Source organism: Microcebus murinus, chromosome 8 (genome assembly GCF_040939455.1).
Source record: "Microcebus murinus isolate Inina chromosome 8, M.murinus_Inina_mat1.0, whole genome shotgun sequence".
NCBI classification, from domain to species: Eukaryota; Metazoa; Chordata; class Mammalia; order Primates; family Cheirogaleidae; genus Microcebus; species Microcebus murinus.
The window spans coordinates 16,407,095-16,429,666 of NC_134111.1; the positions used below are offsets into that span (position 1 = coordinate 16,407,095).

General features: G+C 40.5%; 1 protein-coding gene and 1 long non-coding RNA gene across 2 annotated transcripts in view; one reads left to right on the plus strand and one right to left on the minus strand.

The window, feature by feature from the left end:
• The window catches only part of NCKAP5 (NCK associated protein 5), a 919,491-nt gene that overhangs the window by 112,311 nt on the left and 784,608 nt on the right, over nucleotides 1–22,572 (minus strand). The window contains exons 11-12 of the mRNA XM_012740059.2: nucleotides 5,621–5,722; nucleotides 127–315 (exon numbers count right to left, since the gene is read on the minus strand). Coding sequence (XP_012595513.2) covers nucleotides 127–315; nucleotides 5,621–5,722 — 291 coding nt within the window. The remainder of the gene's footprint in view (nucleotides 1–126; nucleotides 316–5,620; nucleotides 5,723–22,572) is intronic.
• On the plus strand, nucleotides 5,622–20,373 carry LOC105857609 (uncharacterized). The gene is made up of 6 exons (XR_001147761.3): nucleotides 5,622–5,709; nucleotides 14,486–14,760; nucleotides 16,426–16,624; nucleotides 16,733–16,825; nucleotides 17,326–17,393; nucleotides 20,054–20,373. It is a non-coding gene; the product is annotated as an uncharacterized LOC105857609 (long non-coding RNA).

The following is a 22,572-nucleotide window of genomic DNA, read 5'->3' on the forward strand; positions in this document are numbered from 1 at the left end:
CTTAGCAAATGGTCATTTCCTTTTTACCCCTGCCACCCAGCCTTCGCCTCCATGACCAAACCCTACCAGAAGAGGATTCTTTTCTGGTTCCCTTTGATACCGAAGTGCCTTAGAAGGAGGCCTTACCCTTTTCCTGAGGTTCTTCCCATCATGCCATGTGTAGGAGGAGCCGCTGGAGTACTCGCTGCAGGTGCTTGAAAGAGACAGTTCACTGCTGCTGCAGCTGTTTCGAGGACAGAGGTGACCAGGGACAACAACCCCCAGGCCTGGGCATTTCAAAGCCGGGGTTCCTGATTTTGCATTCAGTTGGTATTCCTGAAAGAGCAGGACAGCTCTGAGCCAGGGGAGAGTAAATATCTTGCTTAGGGGGCGAGTAAATATCAACTGAACCTCATGGTGATGTAAGAAGGAATACAGATGCTCTTCGACTTAAGACAAGGTTGCATCCCGTTAAGCCCATCGTAAGTTGAAAATGCATTTAACACACTTAACCTACCCAACATCATAGCTTAGCCTAGCTTACCTTAAATGTGTTTGGAACACTTACATTGGGCAAAATCATCTAACACAAAGCCTATGTTGTAATAAATTGTTGAATATCTCAATTCGATGTAATTGATCGAATACTGTATTAAAAAGTGAAAAACAGAATGGCTGTATGGGTACTCAAAGTACAGTTTCTACTGAAATGATATCACTTGCCCCATCGTAAAGTTGAAAAATCATTAAGTTGAACCATTGCAAGTCAGGGATATTCTGGGTAGTACAGTGCAGTAGCTAGAAGCACAGACTTTGGAGTCAGATAGACTATAGGCTCAAATCTTGGCACTGCCTCTTACTAACTGTGGTTATAGGGAAATTATTTCATCTTTATAGCCATATTTTCTTTTAAAAGGGAATGATAATAATACTGTCTCACTTACAGGGTTATTGCAAAGACTCAGTGAGGCCCTAGCTGTGAAGCACATAGCACAGTGTCTGGCCTATTGTAGGTGTAGCTTGTCATTATTACAAGCTACCACAATTTTTAGACAAAAGTACCACAATGGTGGTTTCTCATTTTATTTATCCATACTGGTGAGAAAATCAGAGCAATATCAAAGCATGACTCCAGGTCTACAAAAGGAAGAAGACAGAGTAGCTGTCTTTGGCTACAGGTTCAAGAGCATGAGCACTAGAGTGTGAGTCTTGTGGTCTAGATCTCAGGCTATACACTGCCACTAAATATGTGCTTTGGGGCACACAAAACACTTAACTTCCATGGACCATAGTGTCTTCATCTCTAGAGTGAGGGAGCTCTACCAGATTCCTGCCATGGTCCCCTCTACCTCCGATGGTGTCTTTCTAAGTAAGCAACCAAATGCCCACTGCACATCTGGGCCACCTGACAGGAAACCATGCACAGTGAACCCCAAACTCCATATCACGAGTCTCCACTGTAAATGATAATATAACTTTTCATATCCAGGCCTACCCAAATGGCAACAACCCTCACATCAAATAGATCTGGGTCCCTTGCAGAAGGTCCAGGCTGTTGGAGTTCTAGTGCAGGGGTCCTCAAACTTTTGAAACAGGGGGCTAGTTCGCTGTCCCTCAGACTGTTGGAGAGTGCGCACTGTGGGCCCAGGATGAGTTGGCTGCTAAGCAGGACAGGCAGCGGTGGCAAAAACACCCGGTGAGCTGGATAAATGTCCTCGGTGGGCGGCATGTGGCCCGCGGGCCATAGTTTGAGGACACCTGTTCTAGTGGGTCTGCACAATCAAGGGTGACAAATAAAGCTATAAACATCCAAGCATATCCTGACAGCCACATTGTAGGCCCCTCTTGGAACAGATGAAGCTCCAGAAACTGGACAGGCTAAACTAATTTAGCATGCCGACCACTGAGAACAGAATCTCCCTATTACCATCTAATTTGAGTCTCCTATTTATACAAAGCTTTGTTTCAGAAACTCTTTGATGGGGAGCCATCTGTCTTTGTGTCACTTGCAGAGTAGCAAAGCTTCTTACTTCTGCAATTTATTGACAGTTTATGGGTGCCTTTAGTACCTGAGTACTTATCACTATTCTCCAAATGCAATTCCAACTGACGGTGACTAAACACCAGCCTGGGGAAGGAAGGCAAGGGTGATCTGAGAGTACTTGTGGTAAATATTAAGCCCCTACGTAAGTACATAAGGCATGTTTAATTTGCTTTCTAATCAATATCCATAATGCTTAATAATGCTAGATTTTCAGTATTAGGCATCTGCCTTGCTATCAATACTTCATTTTTGCTGCATATCAATCTCTTTAAGTGATCTAAAAATGCCAAGAAATTTTACTACTCCATTTCCCCCCCCTGAAATTTGGCTCTAAGTATAATTGAAAGGAGAAACATGTCTTAAAATCCAGCTTTCAGCAATATCTACTGATTTATGACCTTGTTTATTGCCAGATGTAACTTAGTTAAAGGGAGCTCATATTTGTATCTGAACAGATGCCTACAACCAATGGTTCTATTGTACAAAAGCACCTGTCATTTAAGCCTCAGCCACTGCAAACATCTGGAATGTGCTTTCAGAAATATCACTTAGGCTCCACTTGTACCTGTGTGCTTTCCATTGCCCCCATCCTGTTCTCTCATGTTGTGTTGTTTTAGTAAGCAGAGTGGGGTTGTTATTTAGGACTGCCTCTGCTCTGACAGGTGTGTCTGTTCTTCAGAGAGACAGAGTGTGTGTTTGCATCCTGCCAGGCTATTCAGACCTAAACTTCTCCAATGGCCTTTTCACCCTCTGCTCAGTTTTTGATTACAATGTACATTTTGCCTTTTCCCAAAATACTGAGCTATTGTAAGTAATTCCCTCTGTCTTTCCCACCTATCCTTTCCCAATACATCTATCAAAATTATACCTACTTTTACAACTCAACTCAATTCCGAGGCCCCCTTTAATGAATAAGCACACTTTTCCAGGCATCACGCATGTGTATACCTCCTGAATAGGTGCCGGATTAAGATGACGGGAAACTGGGAAACTAGAACTCAGAGGATGGGGTACATCAGGAAGGAACTGCTGCCTCTCCTTTGGCCTTGAACTTGAGATGCCCAGATGTGATGGAGGATACCCAAGGGAGGTGGAAAAGGTGTGCCAATGCCACATGCAGGCAGGCAGGGATGGTTAAGCAGACAGGTGTCCTCTAAGACAAACTTTCCACACTTAATGTGCACATGAATCACAAGGGGGTCTTGTTAAAATGCAGATTCTGACTCAGTAATTCCGAGGGAGGACCTGGAGATGGATGTAGTACTTTTTACAAGTTCCCAGGTACTTCGATGCTGCTATTCTATGACCTGTGCTCTGCGTAGCAAACCTCTAGGAGAGGCTATTAGAGGAGCCTGTCTCTCGTGTGGATCCTTGGCAGCACTGTGCGACATCTCACAGTCCGAGCTGGGCTGTGCTGAGCCAGATAAGGGGGATGGCTGAGCCCATCCATGGGCCAGTGACTTGGGGAGGGTGTGTGTGGACATGTAGGGGCTGGGTACAGGGTAATTCCTCACAAAGAGGAGGAAGGGGCCACTTCTCCCCATGGGGAAATGATCCCACCTTCCCCCACCTTGGACAATCAATGTCTGAATTTAATAAGGGCTACCTGATATAATGGCTTCAAAGTGAGCTCATTTCTCCTACAGTTTCCTGCATCAATGTGTGATTATCATGTAGGATTATCTACTTCAGTCAATCACTGTTCCGTGGTTGAGCACTTGAACTCTGTGGCTATTTATGAGGTTTACATTCTGGCTCTTCCACTTGATAGCTCTTTGTGCTTGGGAAAATTACTTAACCCTTCTGTGCCTCAGTTTCTTTCTTTGTAAATGGAGAGAATGACAGCACCTACTACATAAGATCGCAGTGAAAACTGAACAGCCTCTGGCATATGGTAATGCTTATTAGGTACTTTTAGGTGTTGCTACCATTATTAAACATGTTTTTTTTTTTAAAAAAAAACATATATATGTGGTCTTTGCTCTTCAATGAAGCCATCAGTTCATAGTCTTCCCAAAATACCCCGTTTTACACTTCTTGAGATGCTGTCATAATCTGATGCCTTGCACATAAGCAGTAAAACAACTGTTGTGCAGTAGCCAAAAATGGGTGTGCTTTGTTTCCAGGGATCACTGATGTGTGCGATATTTGTAGATACCTTTCTCAGTTATCATTTCCACCTCTGCCATGTTTTTCTGTGGCTGTGGCATGATGCCACATATTAAAGGAGAACAGAAGAGGGCTAAAACAACAGAGGTCTTGTTATTGTCTCAATATTGTTAGCAGGCACAGTGTTACATACAGTTCATGTATTATCTCATTTAATCCCCCCCCCACTCTCTGAAATAGAAAAGAAATATCATTATTCTCATTTCATAAATGGGAAAACTGAGGCGCTGAGGTTTTCACAGCTTGCCCAAAGTCACCCAGCCAATAGAGCATTCTGATGCCAGGCCCAAGTCCTAGCCATTATGCCACAATGCCAAGTAAGACCCGTGAGAGTGAGCAGAACTCCCAGAAATACAGAGAACTCCATGACTCCCACTGGGCATAGCTGTTAGTGGTAATAGATAATGATTATTCTTAAAATTCTTCTTTGTCACAAAATGTATATTGGCTTCCACTGCAACATCATCTTAATTATGTTGATTTAATTTGCAAAATACATGCTATTTGTACTATCCAAAGTATACTTTTCTCACTGTTTATTTTAGATTATCACCCTGAATGGCTTACATGCTTTAAAATCTTTACTGTGAGAAATGCAGTATAAAATCTATAGTTTTAGTTTAACGAGAGAGAGAGAGAGAGAGAGAGAGAGAGAGAGACAGAACGAAGCCCAGAGTTTCATTCTGCACACTTAAAAATAAGAATTGCATGCTTATAAAATTCCTGACCTTAAGGCCATACTATAGATTAAATGTCATAAGGTCTTTATGAATGTTTCAAGTGACAGCTTTCTACTGAAATTTAATTCCAATATAACTCAAGAATATTTACCTTTAATATCCTATCAATTATATACTGACAAAATTATACAGTAAAATTAAAAACCAGTTATTCACAAATGTTCATGTCATTTTTAAATCTAACATTTTTCATTATATATTTATTTGGCTATTGTGTTTTTTCAAGTTACTCTTTTTACGTCAATGAGAGTTAAAAGCCATGCTGGTTAAAGTTTTGCCAAATAAGCACAAAGCTAACCCTAGCTAAAGAAAAAAATGCAGAGCCCATGAATTTTTAAAAGTTCATACATAATATATCATAAAAGTAGGATGAATAATATGGGACATGGGTTTTAATAAAAAGCTCTTTGGCCATTTCTCAAAGACTTTGAGATATAATCAATACCCAAAAAGGTATCTTGGGGACAAAGCCAAGATTTATGATATTTTTGCCGAGAGTGACACTTTCTGCTTACTATATCAGCTGGGGGACATGATATTGAATTTCGGAGAACACAAGAAAGGAAGGTATTTTTATCTGCCTGACAATGCTTCAAGGATGCACTTTATGGTTCACTTGTGACATCATATTTGATAGAAGGAAAATAACAATCTAAACAAGGGTTCTGAAGGCAACTGGAAAACTCACGTGCAGCTCAACATCAGTTCGTGACTGTGTCAAACTTCTGCTTCTTTCCACTTCTGAAAGCAAATCTCCAGATGAAAGATCTAAGATGCGTGAGTGAAGTTTCTAGGTAAAACGAAGCAGAAACATCCAATAGCGATAATTTAATTGTTTCAAAGTCCTGCCTTAGACAGCTAAAACTCACAAGAGTTGACATTTTCAGATTAGATACTACACGTCTTAATTCAAAAAAGTTTACTTTAGTTTATCAGCGTTCCATATACATATGAGTACATATGTGAATTTTACTTTATAAAAAGTAATCATGCTTTTATAGTTTGTCACTCTGCCTTGGAAAATTAGTAGGGAGCAATAAGTAGTAGAAAAAAATGTGAATATCCCAAATACTTATTGGCTAGTATGAAAATTAACTTTTGATATTCACATTAAAAAACCAATCACCAAGCTAACCTTATTATGTTGAGCAGTGGTTAAAATCTGAGCAGATAATTATAAAAGTGATCTTATTTCTAAACAGCATTGATCTTGTGAAATCTTCCCTTGGACACATTTTAACTCAAAGTCATTAATGTCATCTGTTAGGAACAATTAATGTGAATAGAAAATAATTGCATCAGGGATCTGGGGACTTGGAGGATTTTGTGCATTAATATTCACGTGCTTTTCAATCATATACTGAATTCTTTATTTCAATTTTGCTTGGGAGGCCTGCTAAACCAGAGACATTTTACTATATTAATCTTTATACTAATTACTAAGGCTTTTCTGTGGACATTAAATTTGATCTGCTTAATTGGAAATACAATAAAACTTGTCTAATGTTTCTGCTAGGCTGATGACATTTTAAAAATGGTACTTGTAGCCTGGTTTGTCTTGGTTACAACTTTTGTGACTTCAGACACTAAAAAAAAATCTAATGGGGTAAGTAAATAATGTGGCTAAGCATGCCTTCCTCACCTCTGAAAAGTTTTTCTACTCTTTCTCCTCCCTGGAGAAGCCCTGCTGCATACTGATCTTGATCCAAGAAACGCCTTAGAGTCTTTGCTACTAAGCAATGCTAGGATGGTCTTAGAGAGCAGGACTTGCCCCACAGGTCACTTGGTCCCAGCAGATCTACCATATTGTTGGCAGGGACCATAAACTCCATTAAATGAATGGCATTTGTTCTGTTCCCATTTGACTCTCTTTAGGCTGACCTTCCATGAGAGCCCTGTGTACTTGGTTAGTTAGTTACTCAACAAACATTTATTCAGCACCTGCTGAAGGAAGAGCACTGTGGTAGTAGGCCTGTGCCCCACCCTTCCGCAGGGACAAAGGTATTTTTTCTGTTGTGGGTAGACAGTGGACCTTCAAATCACTACTTGCCTCACACCAATACCCTTGTTTCTCTCACTTTGTGTTTGTGGAGGTATTTTCATAAAAAAGGGAATAAATCTCCAACCGAGCTAAGACAACAATAAGTGATCAGAACCATGGCATTGTTTCTGGACAATTTTTATAATCCTTATCTGCAGATCCCCCTAGAATCTGAGTTTCTAGGGGAAAAAGAATTGTTCTCATCCCCAGGACCTGACACAACGTACCATACTCAGTAAGTAGCCAGTTAATGATTGTTGTAGTCTATAAACAAAATGATGTCTTTATATTTTCCCCACCCACATGTAAGTTTAAAAGATTGAGAGAGTACCAAAAGAATCAGAATGTTGTGAGACTCGCGAATACATTTATCAATATGCGAACAGTACCAGAAGTTATGGGAAATGACATTCCACAAAAGAAATGATTTTGAGTGGTAAATCACATGATTTGGGGGAAGACTCCTCTATAGATCAGCTCTCTGACTTCTTATTCAGTTCATGATTGCACTTCACTTCTTCTCAGATGTATGATGTCACCCTTTTGCTCACTGCCTGAATACGTGCGTGGAAAAACCCACCCTCCTAAATGATGTTACGTTTCAGTCATTTTTCTCCAAATGGGTCAGTGCCCTCTATTGAAACAGGTAAGGTCTGCATGGGAGAGGGAAGAAGGAAGAGGTTCCAGCCCTGTTGAGGCTTTGTAGGATCCCAGGAATGTAATCAAACTTCTCTATCACCTGTTTCAGAAAGATGGAGGTGGCTACTTAATCCACCACCACAGGTGGAGGTGGGCATTGTCACAGTAAGAAGGGACAACAAATAAGACAGTATGCTGAAATCCACACAGCATTACACCAACTTACTGTCATAAATGGGGTGGTGGGTGATTTCTTAAATTATAAGGCACACACGAGTCACTTGTTATAGTTCCCATACAAGTAAGACTGTGCCAAGAACTGGCTGTCCTTTGACAGAATGAAGGTGGAGAGGCCCCTTCAGGGCAGTGGTGACTGATTCTGGAGCTCTCCAGCTAATGACAGCAGAAGGAACTGGAGAGGGAGGCGTGCCTGAGCCTTTCAGGCCAGTGTTTACCATCACGTTGCATTCCTCAGATGCTCAGTGAAGGCCTGCTGCATTTCACACAATTCTCCATCTAGGCTTTTACTGAGCACCATCATGATTCTCAACTTTAAGGAAGGTAAGGCCAGAAACACACTGAGTCCTCATGCAGTGACACAAGGTGAGGTTAATAAACAGATCTTCGTCTAAAAAATTGGAGCAGCGTGGGAGACCACGCTGGACGAATCAAGTAAAAGAGCGATGAGCAGCTTTTGTATTCGCTGATGTACTTCCTAAAGGTTAAAAAGGAATGTGTGGATTTTTTCATGTCAGGATTTCAGAAGTTATTAAGTCAGCTTTAGAAGCAAAGAGGACAGCATAAAAAGAAGCATTTCAACATGGCTCCCTTCTCTTCATTCAGATTTGATGAGAGAATTAATTTAATACTAGAATCATGCAATAATTATTCTCTGCTCTGACTATTAAAAGCCAAATATCTATATAAAAGAGAGGTTTGAACTATTCAGCGCCTGCCCCAGGAGAGGGAATGTTGGCAGCTGCCCTGGTCACTCCTGCCCGCTGTCTTGCTGAGCTCCGCCGCCCTCGCCCATCGTGGCTGGTTTGCTCACTTGGACTCGGGCTTGTTTAGGAATCACCTTCTCTCAAATCTAACGGCTTGTATCCTAGGCTGCTTTGTTGGATGAAGAACTTAACTGCTTTTTCAGCTTTAGTTTTGTTTTCGAGTATCTCTGCCTCCACTTTGGAGAGCTGCTCTTACCTCCCAGCTTCCAGAAAGCTTCCGAGGGCCCTTCCTGCTCCCTCCACTCAGCCTGAGGCTGGCCTGAGCCCAGGGCGTCATTCCTTTTAATCCCACCTCAACGGAAGTAAGCCTGGAGTGGGTTAGAACGGAATCTTCTGGGCATCTTGCCTTATTGTTAACTTCCTACAATTTCCTGTGAGTTCACCTTTCTGCCTATCTTCTGTTACAGGGGTACAAAACATTTGTGGCGGATTTGGTATATATTTAAGAGAAGTGTTTAATTTGGACCTGAACTAGACGTAACCAGGTGAACAAGCTTTGCTCCTTCTGTCGGGTAATATGGCAATTTTCACAAGTGTGCGTAAAGAGATCTCTAAAAAGAAGTTCAAGGAAATTTTCTAAAATAACTTGGAGCCTGATGAAAATAATTTTTCTATGGAAGCTTTACTCACTAAATGATCTCCTCCCCGCAAAAAAAAAAAACCAAAAAACCAAAAAACAACACTCCAATTTTGCCTTATTCACATACTAGACTTACATTTTTGCCATACACAGAAATGCGATGTTTTCATCAGCCCTTCTAAATCCCATCAAGAAAGATTGTGTCAGATCCCTGAGTCCACAGTTCACAGGTTTCATTCTATTCCATTAAGAATTTATTATAAAACAGGATATTATATAACTGCATATTATATAACTGAGTATTATATGGTCATTTCTAAGATTCACAAAAATTTGAGCCCAGGACAAAATCTTTTTGGATAAAAGCTGATGTTTAATTAATTATGCCATTATTTCCATTTTGGGATACAAAGACAAAACATAATATCTGCATCCTGCCATCCTGCTGACGTGACACAAAGAATGTGTCTTTGGAATGTTCTCCTAGAGGCCCTTTAAAAAAAAATATGTCCATCAAAATTTGGTCTCACTATAGAGTCTGAAATTTTTACAGCTAATTTTTTAAGCCATCTATGTATAACAGTCTCTGCTACAATTATTATTTTTCCTGACAACTTTGAACTTGTCTTGCATATCACTGTTTAGGTGCCCTGAGTTCATTCTGTTTTGTTTTGGACGGTGCCTTGGCAAATGATATGGGTCTACAGCCACTTTTCCACCTCTCTGGGATGGAAGGTTACACAATGCTTCTGAGACAATTATTCCACAGCTATATTCGAAACCTTCTTCAAGGGTCCCTGCTACCATGACAACCTGATTATCTAGCGGCTGCCTAAGGGAACAGCATTTGGTTTGACGACCAGGAAGTTTATTTGGGGTCTCTACAGCTTAGACGGCTGCCTAGAGTATCTGGAACCCTCCAATCTGCCGCAATTCCATCAGCAGTGCCCTTAGCACCTGCAGGGTGAGGACCAGCAGGAAGATGGATAAGGAGGAAAAGAGCAGACCTCACCTTCGAGAGAAGCATTTATGAGGCATCTACTATTTTGTGTTCAGAGTCCTGACTATGAACTATGACAGACTCAAGAAAGCTCATTAATGGAGCTTATGCTATCAATGAGGAGCCCAAACACACAAATGAGAAAAAAAGCAAAACATAAGAATTCTTGGGTAGAGCATGCAAAAGAGATGATAGTAGAGTAAGAGTGCTCTGGGGGTGGAGGTGGGGGTAAGTGTGTTCACAACACAGTTAAATACTGAAAGATAAGATTCTGTGCGATAGGGACTTAGCTCTCACTGCCAAGCTCCCAAATCTCTTGGTTTGAAATCTTTACACAAAACAACAACAACAAAAAAGAACCAGGAACTTCAGCTGTAAGAGCAAAGTGACAGAATGTTGAGAAAAAGGATGCAGGGTTCAGCCTCCCATGGCAGGGCAATGAGACCAGTTAGGCAGGGCAGAGCCTAAGAGCAAGCGGTTCACATTTGCTTGCCAAGTCGAAGACTCTTTGAAGCTTCCCTTTTGTCATTTTCTGTGAATCAGATCTGAGGGAGGAAGTGATTCAGCACAGCCTGAGCCTATTCTTGGATCTAAGAGATACAGAAGTGTCCTGAAATTTCCATTTTCATCACTAATTACTTTAACAGGTACTTTAATAAGTGCTTTCCAATTGCCCCCGCTGTTTTGTAAAATTATCTACACTGCATTTTACATTTTTAATCAAGCTTTATTTTTGAAAAGTTCTGACTTTCTGAGGCTTTTGCTTTTTACACGTGGGGGAAATTTTTTCCCTCTGATTTCACCAAACTAAATAGATTGGGAGAAAAAAAAAACCCAAAACTTGAGCTTCTATTTTTTGCCAGACCTATTGGAAACAGCATTGATGGCCACTGGAATTCAATGTGCCTTCATTAAGAAGAAATGAATTACCCTTCGCTCCATTCGGGAAAGAGACACTGTGTGAAGTCCCTTGCCTCAGTTTATCTCATGAATCTTCAAGCTACTGTGCGGAAGAAGCTGTTATCTTAGTGTTTAGGGATGAAGAAGCTAAGGAAGGTATCTGAAGTCAAAAGGCTATATATATATATATATTCCAGAAGTGGTAGAGCCAGCATTCTCTCCCAGATCTACCTTCCTTCTAATTTCAAACTCTTTCTACCACATTTTGTTTGCTGTTTCTATGACATGAGTGAACTGATAGTCATCAATAGTGTCTTTTATGAGGCAAGCGCAATGGAAGTAGCTTATTTCTCCCTAAGCACTAAGCCCATAATTTGGTCAACTCTAATCAGATGAACTATGTTGCCTTGGTGATTTTCCTGCCCAAGTTCTTCTTTAGAGGCAGATAATTGAGGAAAAGATAATAATAATAACAGCTGTGAACACTTATTGAGCCCTTTTTAGCACTAAGTATGTGTTTCACATATATTATCCTTTTCAATCCTCATCACAATCCACAATAAGAACTATTATCAGTCCCTATCTTACAGGTGACAAAACTGAGGTACAGAGCTATAAAATCTTGCCTAGGGTCACATAAATAGCGCTTGAACCCCAGGGAGTCTGACTGCAGGGTTTATGAACGCTTAATTCTGCCCAATTAAATCTGGTTAATGATGGTTTGTTATAGACAATTTACTAAAATAACAATATAAATTAATTAGATGATAAAATGAACTGCATAGAGTTAAAAAAAAGGAAATGCCTTTAAATACAATATGATATCTTCACTTGTTAGACTCAGATATCATTCATTCATTTATTCAAAAACATACATACTTTCCTAATTATCATTTCATCACTGTTATCATTAGTATTATGATTGGTATTATTGATGTTTTAGTTTCCTTCTTAGATCTCTACATTCTTTATAGGAATACACAATTTCATATATAAATCTGGACCTAGCTGAAACGTAAAACTAGGAAGAAAAAGAGCAAACATTTATAGAGTGCTCACTACATGCTAGGTGCTGTGCTAAATGTTTCTTATTTAATCATTACAATCACCTTACTGTAGAAAGTATTACCACCTTCGTTTTTCAGATGGGAAAACTAAAGAACAAGAGGGGTTAAGTAACTGTTTAAGTCAAGGATTTGTACCTGGATATGGACTTTAGGGCTGCCCCTACTGAACCTCACCCTCTGCCACTATGTCATCTTATCCAGGTTTAGATGTTGGGGCATGATGGTGGACAAACATAGTCCGTGCCACCAATGTGCTCATATAAGGACAAGCTGACCAGGCACCTTTGATGTATTATGCCATGTGAGCCCTCAGCAGGGGGCTATTGGATGCTTTCCTAGGGATGCCATAGCTAAGTCTTCACATAGCTGAGAGATGTTATGAACAAGAAATGGTTATTCAGGTGAAGTGGCTGTCTTAGTCCATTCAGCTGCTAAAACAAAATACTGTAAAATGGGTGGCTTATAAACATTAAAAATTTATTTCTCACAGCTTTGGAGGCCAAGAAGTCAAGATTAAGGTGATGGCAGATTGTTTGGTGACATCCTGCTTCCTGGTTCATAGACGGCACCTTCCTGCTGTGTCCTCCCATGGTGGAAGGACAAGGCAGCTTTCCAAGGCCCCTTTTATAAGGGCACTAATCCATTCATCAGGGCCCCACCCTCATGATCCAATCACCTCTCAAAGTCCCCACCTCCTAATACCATGCCTGGGGGTGAGGGCTTCAATAAATGAATTTTGGGGAGAAGTAAACATTCATGCCATAGCAGGAGCCATAAAAGAAAGAAAGGTCCTTCTGGGCAGAGCATATGCAAAGGTCCAGGGATGACAGAGAATGTGATCGTTTTCTGGAAAATGTCTAGCAAGACCACAGAGGTGAATTCAAACAGGGGAATGGTGAGAGAGATTTCTCAGCAATCAGGAACTTGGGTCAAGTCACACAGTGAACAAATAAGTAGCAGAGCTGGGATCTGAATCCATCAGGCTCTCCACAATACACGCTTTCCCTCTACTCCTTTGTCTACTCACATTTTTCCCTAATGCTGAACTTGGCTATGGGCCTCCAATACCCTTATCTATGTTCAGAAAGAAAAGTTCTAGAAGAATAGACTGCCAATGGTGTACGGGAGGAAATGTAGACAGAGGGGACACTGATACAGCTTTTACGCCTTCTTGGTGGGCTCCTTCCCAAAAGGGGTGGTGGTCAATCTAGGGCCCTCAGTTACGCTGCATGCTAAAACCATGCAAAGAGCTGCCAACACTTCAGAGGTGTGTAATTGTTAATCCTGAAGACACGGTGTGAGTCCTCCCCTGTGATGCCAAAGGGTTCCATGTATTATCCAGACAGTTTCCCGGAAACCATACCTGGGCCCTGCTCTGTTCTTGGAACTACTACGAGGAGACATTAAAATCAAGCGATCAGTGTCAGCACTGGAAGATAACCTCCAAAGAAGGGAAAAATGCCTTGTCAGTGTTCTAGAGAACCAAAAAAAAAAAGTCATGTAGAATTATTTATAAGATGGGTGCTTCCTTACATTATTAAAGGAAAGATTAGAACAAATGAAATTCAGAGTCTGGGAGATTACATAACCACCGGGACCTTCACAGGCTGCGATATTCACTCTCACAGCACTTCATGGCATGGGGGTTGGGAGAGGAAAGAGATCAGAGTGTTGACAAAAATGACTTCTGTGATGTGAACTCATCTGCATTTTACAGCTCAATGTCCTGGTTTTAATAGGACAAGATTTTCAAGTCCCATTCATTTTACAACATTTGTGAAGATGTATTACACAAGTGCAATCTCTGGCTGAATGTTCAATGAAAGCCCATTGTCTTACTTCCCTTGATAGTTAATACTAACTTGTGCATTATCAGGGTTTCAAACTTATTAATTTGGTTTGCCTTATAGGCTTTGTTGCTACAGATCTGCATCATGGTTTTCCTGTAGCTTTATCCCCAAAGTAGTTTTTTAAATCCACTGTTACTTTACCCCATGGTAAGAAATGCCTCATGGTATTATAAACAAGCGGTGGAAAATTGTTATTTATATGGCTTCCTAATAGCAATTTGAAATATAGGGCATAAAATTACTAGCTTACAATATTGTTCAATATTAACAGTGGGAAGGGTAATATGTAAAACAGACATTAAAGGATTAGCTGCAAAATACATTTCACTGAGCTAAATCATTTCTTGGCAAACGGCAGTTTCCAGCTATTACGTAGGATTCATCAAGTCAAGTGGATTTATTTTTATTTTTCTATTAGTTTGCTAAATATATTCTATATTTAAACTTCAATTTTGTGGGCTTTTTATTTCAGGCATATTAGAGGAAGCTGTTGAAAACAGAATCTGAGATAGAAAGGGTGTTAGAGTTTCAACTCAAAATTCTCAACAGTTTCCCCAGCAAATCCTCTGAGTTGACTGAAGTTGACTGCAACAACTGAGAGAAAAGAACATGGATATGATATTACAGACATTTGTGTGATGGATTAGGGAGTTACAACTGCATCAGAAAATTCAGTAAAAAGGCAAATCCTCTGCAAGACATAAAACAATGTTTCCACTGCTTTCGCTTCGGATTCTACCCACACAGGTACTTTGTTCTAATCAATCCCATCTGGACTTGGGTAAACAATGTGAATTTGTGAACCAGGCACTGAGAAAGAAGGTGAAAAAGAGAAATTCCTAATCTCCTAGGGTGGAAATTGTGAAGTATTAAGCAGATATTTGATGCATAAATATAAATAACATAATCTCTCTATTTTCTTCTGAGACAGTCACCAGTTACCATAATCCTAAAATTATTCTATCTTCTCAAATCCCTGAAGAGTTATTAATTTTTGTAAACTGCGTTGACAGAAACTTTCCTCAAAGATGCAAAGTAATCTTTCTCTGAGCTTTCCTTTCACTTTATATCATGTACAGCATTTTCACCCTCAGAGAATACACACTAAAAAGTGAGTTCTTATTTTTCAGAGGAATTGGTTATGAATCTATAAATACCTATCACAAAGAAATGCGCATTAGAGAGAAAAGAAACTGCTCTTAGACTCATTTGAGCAACTATGCGGAAATTCAAATTCCCAAGAAGCAATTATTATTTTAAAATTAAGGGTTTGATTTGAACACTTGTTAGTAATCAGCTGGTTTTAAAGACAATACTTTTTTTCTTAGACCATGGGTTAAAGACTACAAATATTTCTCCTCAAATACTTCATGTTAATAAATCATTTAAAACATTTATTCCATATAAATCTCTATTGTTTTGTTCAGTTGTTTGGTGTGGGATGGTAAATGTCTTTCACAAACCCTTTCCTACTGATTAAAAACTAATGAAATAAGATGAGCTCTAACTTGAGCGCATAAAAATCTAGTCATTGTGTAAAATGTGAATCACATATTCAGAAAGCCAATGGTTGAGTCACAGAAGACATCACCAAGCCCAGTGTGTCATCAAGATCTATCCTGGAGCAAAGTCCTGGTCCACAAGCTGTGGCTAATTTCCCTGCATCAATAAGTACTTCAATCGACTGGAATCCAATGGACCCAACCCTCCGTTATAGCTGACATATTTAAGACAAAGAGGATAATAACTATACAATTAGCTTTTAAACACTCAGGATAAATCCTGGCTCAGTCTCACAAATTACCTCCCATCCTCATTTGCTACACCCATACCCAGGGAGGCAGGTGAGCACATGGCCATGGGTGTCATAATCTTGGGTTTAAATCCTGGCATCGTGTGATTAGGGCAAACTACTTCATGTTTTGAGTCTTCATTTCCTGTAGGGATAATAATAATACTAGCTCACAAGAGCTTACTGATGATTTCAAATTCAAGAGATGGAACTCTTGAATTCATAAGGTGGTGGTAAGGATTCAATTAGTTAACGTGCCTGGGACACATTAAATGCTTAAAAACTGTTAGCTATTATCAGGACCAGTGACATAATTTGTGGGGCCCAGTGCAAGGGGCCCTTTGTAAAAAAGATATTAAGAATTTCAAGATGGTGACAGCAGAGTATTAAATCAAGGACAAGGCCCTCTGAACCCCCCGTGTGGCTGCTCAGGCTCATACCCTGGATATGTTACCTTTATGGTTATCATTTGGCTCTGAAAGACATCTCATCATCACAGAAGGGTCTAGTCATGTTCCCATTGCTGAGCTTACTGGGGTAAGAGTGGACTTCTGAATTTTAACACAATTTTTTAATAACAGAATAACATGCTTTTTTCTCCCCTCTTTATCCTCAATTAGTGGCAAAGCCAAATGAATGCCTGCTACTGCATATCAAAAGTCGCTCCTGAAAGAGCTTATTAATATGAGAATCACCTCCACTGAAGAATCACCCTTTTGGTAGCAAACTCCAGAAAGTGTGAAGTCAGCAACAGGGTCCACGGCTAAGGCAGAACAAACAGAAGCAGCAAGGGAAAGGAGCATAAATACTTCTGGGAAGGTCAGTTTTGCCAATGCTGAGCCAAGGTTGCTTTGCAATCAGAATGTCAGGAGCACATTGCTGTGAGCTCCTGCCTGTTTCAGTGGGTTTCCTTTCCTGTCTCCACAGGAGGGCTGCTGAGCCCCGGAAGGCACTCCGACCTGCAGAGGAAACAAGGGAGCCTGAACATTGGTCTCCCTCACAAGATGGCCTCCGGGGAAAGTGAGCAGAGCTGGTGTCTTGTAGCCTTACTTCGATGCCCCCGCCAGCATTTCTGCCCTACTTGCTAGCCCTGCTCACGGGCCTTAATATGTCCCAGTTTTCCTGACCCTGAAGCTAACTTGAGGACACTTGTCTTGTTGCTACCTATGGAGTTAAAGAGCAGTTCTTAGTAAAAGCCCTAGGCAGACAATCAATGAGGGCATGTATAAAATGGCAAATGAAAACTTGAGAATTCTACTCCATGTAACCTTTCCTGACCAGTCTTGAAAACTGACAGTTTCCTCTGCCACTCCACTGTCTAGACGTGGCCTCTCAAAGATACAAACAAACAAGAGCATTAATTTTCTCCTGTCCCCCTCCCTAAGCTGCAATGTCTAACTATAATATAATTTCTAAGTTTAATAACAGCCATTATTATACCATCACGATATGGTACTGATAACACAAAACTTGAAATATGAAAATCCTTTAACAATGTCTGTCTTATTAATTTTATCCAGGACCAAGACAGACTGCATCATGTGGCACCAAAGTACCATGTGTCCTGCTGCTGGTCAATGGAGTGATTGTGAGAGTTTTAAATTCCTTTTCACATTTACTTCTTGAATCTGTCACTAGACTACAGAATCATCCAAAGGAATTAGGCAGTTCTCAATACGATGTCATTATTGACATTTATGTTGATCCATGCTGGCTCCTACAGAATTGGAATCTGCAGATCAATTCTCTTATTAGATTCTTTCTCACTGCTGCCATAATCATTTTATCACATAGGCTGCTGCTATCAAATGCTGCTTTATCACTATGTAATGGGACAGGCTAAATCAGTTCCTCTAGTATGTTGCAAGAAATAAAAAGAATTTCCTGGTTTTAAATCTCACTTCTCTCAAATGTTAAGAAATTCCCCTATATTTACATTTATAAAGAGGTTAATTTGAACTTATTTTCCGTTAAAACTATGCTCCATGGGAGACCAATGTTGAATCCTAAGAGAAATGTTCACAGTACTTGAAACCACTTTTCCTTTCCTTTCAGAGAGCTTCAGATGTCAGATTATAAAACAGGTACCACTCATGTGGTTACCTTGGCCAGCTAGGTAGATCAGGTGACAATGCCAGTGTCTCTTGTAGATTTCCAACACCTGGCCGAGTAGCTCTGCATAAGGAAGGATAAACAAACCCTTCAAGGCTACTTTGCCTCACAACTGTTTGTAAGACAGTCAAGAGAAAACCAGTGTCTCCACAGGACCCATCCCTAGTCCTGTGAATACAACTCAGGGTATGTGTTTCACTAAGAAAAGGTCCGGAATGACATCAAATATAAAGCATATTCATCCAAATATTTTCTCAAGGTTAATTAATATTAAACTATGCATGGGAGGAATAATACAAATAATTGTTCTGTGTCTATATGGACTTGCAATTTCTAAGAAATTGACAATACAAAATTCTCAGGGGTTCTTAGCATGAGAGCCCAGTGCTCCATGGACAGAATTCAGAATTGTAAACTTGGAGTAGAAAAACTGCATCTTTAGTTTCACTAAACTTGAACTAAGATTTAGTATTTCTTTCCATTGTGAATGCAGGCATCAGACTACAATAGTATAAACTTGTGGCTTTGTCTCCAACGGAACGGAAATCACAGACATCTTGTCACCTTACAGTTGTTGAAACTGTCTCTAAATATTGTGTATGTGCATCACTATTTAAAAACTAAGGCTGGGTGCAGTGGCTCACGCCTGTCATCCTAGCACTCTGGGGGCGGGAGGTGGAAGGATTGCTTGAGGCCAGGAGCTCGAGATCTGCCTGCACAAGACTGAGACCCTGTCTCTACAAAAAATAGAAAAATTAGCTTACATGCCTGTAGTCCCAGCTACTCAGGAGACTGAGACAGGAGGATCTCTTGAGCCCAGGAGTTAGAGATTGCAGTGAGCTATGATGACGCCACTGCACTCTAGCCCGGGCAACAGAGCTAGACTCTGTCTCAAAACAAAAACTTAAGTTAGACTGCCCTTGAGCTTGTTATTTTATGCTTTAGAAATGAAGCACATGTATTACTAGGTCATATATGTTTTTTTTCACAATTTTGGTAACCGTACTTCAATATAATTGGTTTCTTTTATAATCCTATGTCTTTGACCTTATGCATTTAAAAGCATTTTTCTGACAAGGGAACCATACACTTCCCTGACCTGAAAAAATGGTCTTTGGCTAAAAAAATGGTTATGAACCCCCATTACTTTGCCCTCCATCTGATGGTGGCTCTGACGTCCCATCAGAACCTGGAGGCACTGGCCCTGGTGGGGTAAGGAGCGTATGTTAACTGGAATCTCCACTAAAATAAACTAGCTTTCTTTTCGTTGCCAAGCGGAGCGCCATGGCTGTGATTGTTATGTATTGTTACAATCTAGACCTTAATGGCATTTCAGCCCTGTAGTGGGCTCTCGGAGAAACTATTTTCAAACTTCAAAAGGCCATTAAAACATGTGCAGATGTCTGGAAAATTAATCCTATTATCTAACTCTCACCCTTTGCCTGTAGGAGGCAAAGAAGAGACAAGGCTCAAGAAAGATATTAGAGATCAATACATGGTCATAAAGCAAAGAGCTGTCCTTCCAGGGAGCAAGGTGGGGACAAGCGAGAAATCTGACAGCGCTTTTGAAGAGACTTTCTCATTAGATTTTTTTTTTTTTTTTTGTCGAAGTAACTCACTTAATCTGTTAAAAATTTAAAGAGAGAATGGGGATGGGATAAAAAAAATGGAAGGAGAAGGAAGGAGATAAAGATAATTTTCTGCCACCCTTCTTCGATCTGGATGCTCGAGGTCCTAAATTCTCGAGTGGAGGCATTCACGTGACAAAACCTGAATTTGTCAAGGTTAATGCTGAGCAAGTTGGAGTCTCTGTTCTAAAGTGCTTTGCCTCTTGAAAGGCCGGAGCTGCATTCTGTAAAATTCCCAGCATAGGACGGTATTCTCATAGGTAGCTCTAAGGCTTTTATAAAGTTTCAGAACCACAGTATATTCTTTTCCCTTCCTTCATTTTATTTGCAACAGATTTTATCCTATAAGTGCCCCAGTATCCCTAAAAGACTTGACATTTTTTTTTATGAGAGAATGAAAGTTTTATGTTTTTATTAAAGGATTTCTTAGAGAAAGTATTCAATTTTGAAAGAGGACAGAAATATTATAAAAAACATTTTAAGCAGGTTTTTTTTTTTCCTTTTTCAGATGAATGGAGCTGACCATTGGAAATACACTGGAAACCTTTAACAGAATATTATATGGACCCATCTTTCTAGACAGCCCTTTGTAAAAAAAAAACAACCCTGAAAACATTCAGGGATTGTAGGTAACACCATCCCTTTGAATGTGAAGTTTTCCTTTTAAATTCAAGAATAAGCAAGATTGTATCAGTTAGGATTGCACCTACCTTTCAGGAGCAGAAAAAAATGACTTAAAGTCATTTAGTGGCTTAAAGTCATAAAGCGGCTTAAAGATACAGGGGTTTGTTTTTTTTTCACAAAGCAAGAAATCCAGAGACAGGTGGTCACAGGGACTTTGGGGGTTGTCACTGCATCATAACCTAGCTTATCCAGCCTGATAAAGTGAGCAAACAGGAAATGTCAGCCAGAAGGACCGAGTGGCAAAAGTAGTCTAGAACAAGGTCAAGTATTAGAAATCTCTGAACCACATTTTAATTTTATTAGGGGCACTGTGGGTAACGTATCTCTTTTGGATGGGATGTTTTCCTTTCAAAGGTCATTATAAAGAAGGATTTTCACAAGGATTCTATTCAGCTGCAAAAAACCAGAAAGCCTGAGTTATGGTGACTTAAGCTTATAGTTTATATTTCTCACACAGCAAAATGCCCAGAGGTAGGCAGCCCAGGGCTGGTGTAGCAGCTCGCTGATGTGGTCCAGGAACCACTCTTCCCTGCTCTCTGCTCTGCCACCTTTTGTGTGGAGCTCATGCCACGATGGCTGCGGTGCATGCTGGGTATTGCATCCACCTTCCAGGCACGAAGATGGTGTAAGAGAAATAAAGAATGACTATAGCTGTAACTTTCCCTCCTTTATCAGGGACAAATTTCTATTTCGGTCTCATAGGACAGGACCGGGACTGTGTGGACCCACCTAGGAGAAAGGGAGGATGAGAAACAGTGTATTGGCTTGCTCATCTCCCAAGTAGAAGAATGAAGGGAGAAGGGTGCTGTTTGGCTACTGTGGTCACAAGTGCCGCCTGTCACATATGTCTAGCCCTCTCTCCTAAGGGGAACATGTCTGCTTGCGCTTCCTGGCACCTTTGTGGATGGGTGGGGCCCTGTAACTAGTTCTGGCCATTGAATTGTGGGAATGCTTCAAACCAGAGCATTTTAAATACTGATGTGAGATCCACCCCAAACCCAAGCTCTCTGCTTCCTGACTTGGTGACTTGCAATGTCTGAGATGGTGATTGGTCAATCAATCTCCTGAGTGTCCAAGAGATGCATACCTCCCCTGTTGACTCATGAAGGACAGGTAGCATGAGCAAGGAATGTTTCTCTGTGTTTGAAGCCATGGAGATTTTGTGGTTGTTACAGCAGTATAACCTACCCTATCCTGACGGATTCAATGAGTCAACTTGACATGCCATAAGGAACACGTTTGAGAGGCAAAAGGAGTATCAAGCAGGTCCACCTGGCAGAGATCTCTGAACCAAGACTGACCTCTGTGGGACGATCTCCTGAAGCCAACTTCGTCTACTTCAAGTGCAGTTAAGTGGACTTTAATTCATAACGTTACAGCCGTCCTTGTACTGCCCACAGGACACGGACAAATTGTTCCTCTCCCCTGTGTCTCTATATAGGTGAGTGGCTAATGAAACATAGCGTGTTCAAGGTAAGCCACCAAATTTAATATGAACTTCCAGGATGACCATCCATGAAAATTAAATTCAGGATAATGAGGGATGGCATAGTTTATGACAAGCCTTGTTAATGATAAAGTTCCCATCTCTGCCCTTAATTGAAAGACAAAAAAACGGCAGGGGGAGGTGACTAAGAGTTAAAACATTAATGGCCTCTTCGGTTACATTCAGTGTCTGATTTTATCTCTAAATACAGTATTTCACATTCTCAGCAAAGTCAATAGGAGTGCATTCAGTAGTAACCCCAAAGCTACCAGTATTCAAACCACCACAATAGAGAGCAAGTCATATGGGAGTGGAAAGAGAGCAGCCGTAGAATTCAATACAAAGGAGGCGATTGCTTGACTAGCTGTTTCATGTTTCGCTGTTGCTCGAATTTCATTTTAACGACTATCCCTGGTATTATCACGGGATGGGAGAAGCTAGCTGTATGGATTTATGCCCCCCAGCAAAATGGTGCCACAACAGATGGTAACAAAGAATCTTACACAACACGCTCCTGTGCTAAAAATCACGTAACATAACTCTGGTTAGGTTTATCTGGCTTGAAATGTGTGCAGAGTAGAGTACGCAGCGAAGAGAACACTAACTGGTGACAAGTGTAAGGACAGTAAACAGCGACAAGTGTAATTACTGGTGCAGTCCCTTCTAGGCGTCATGGTCCAGTGCTCGCTTGCAAAGGGCAAAGGCTAGTTTGGAAACAGCAAGGGAAGAACAGAAGGCCATTGTCGCATAATGCTACACTACCATGGACTTTTCAATTGCTCATTAAAAACAGGCACAAGATAACTAATCTCTTCCTTTTGTAAAATACGAGTATGGACTGCTTTATTCTCCTTGAT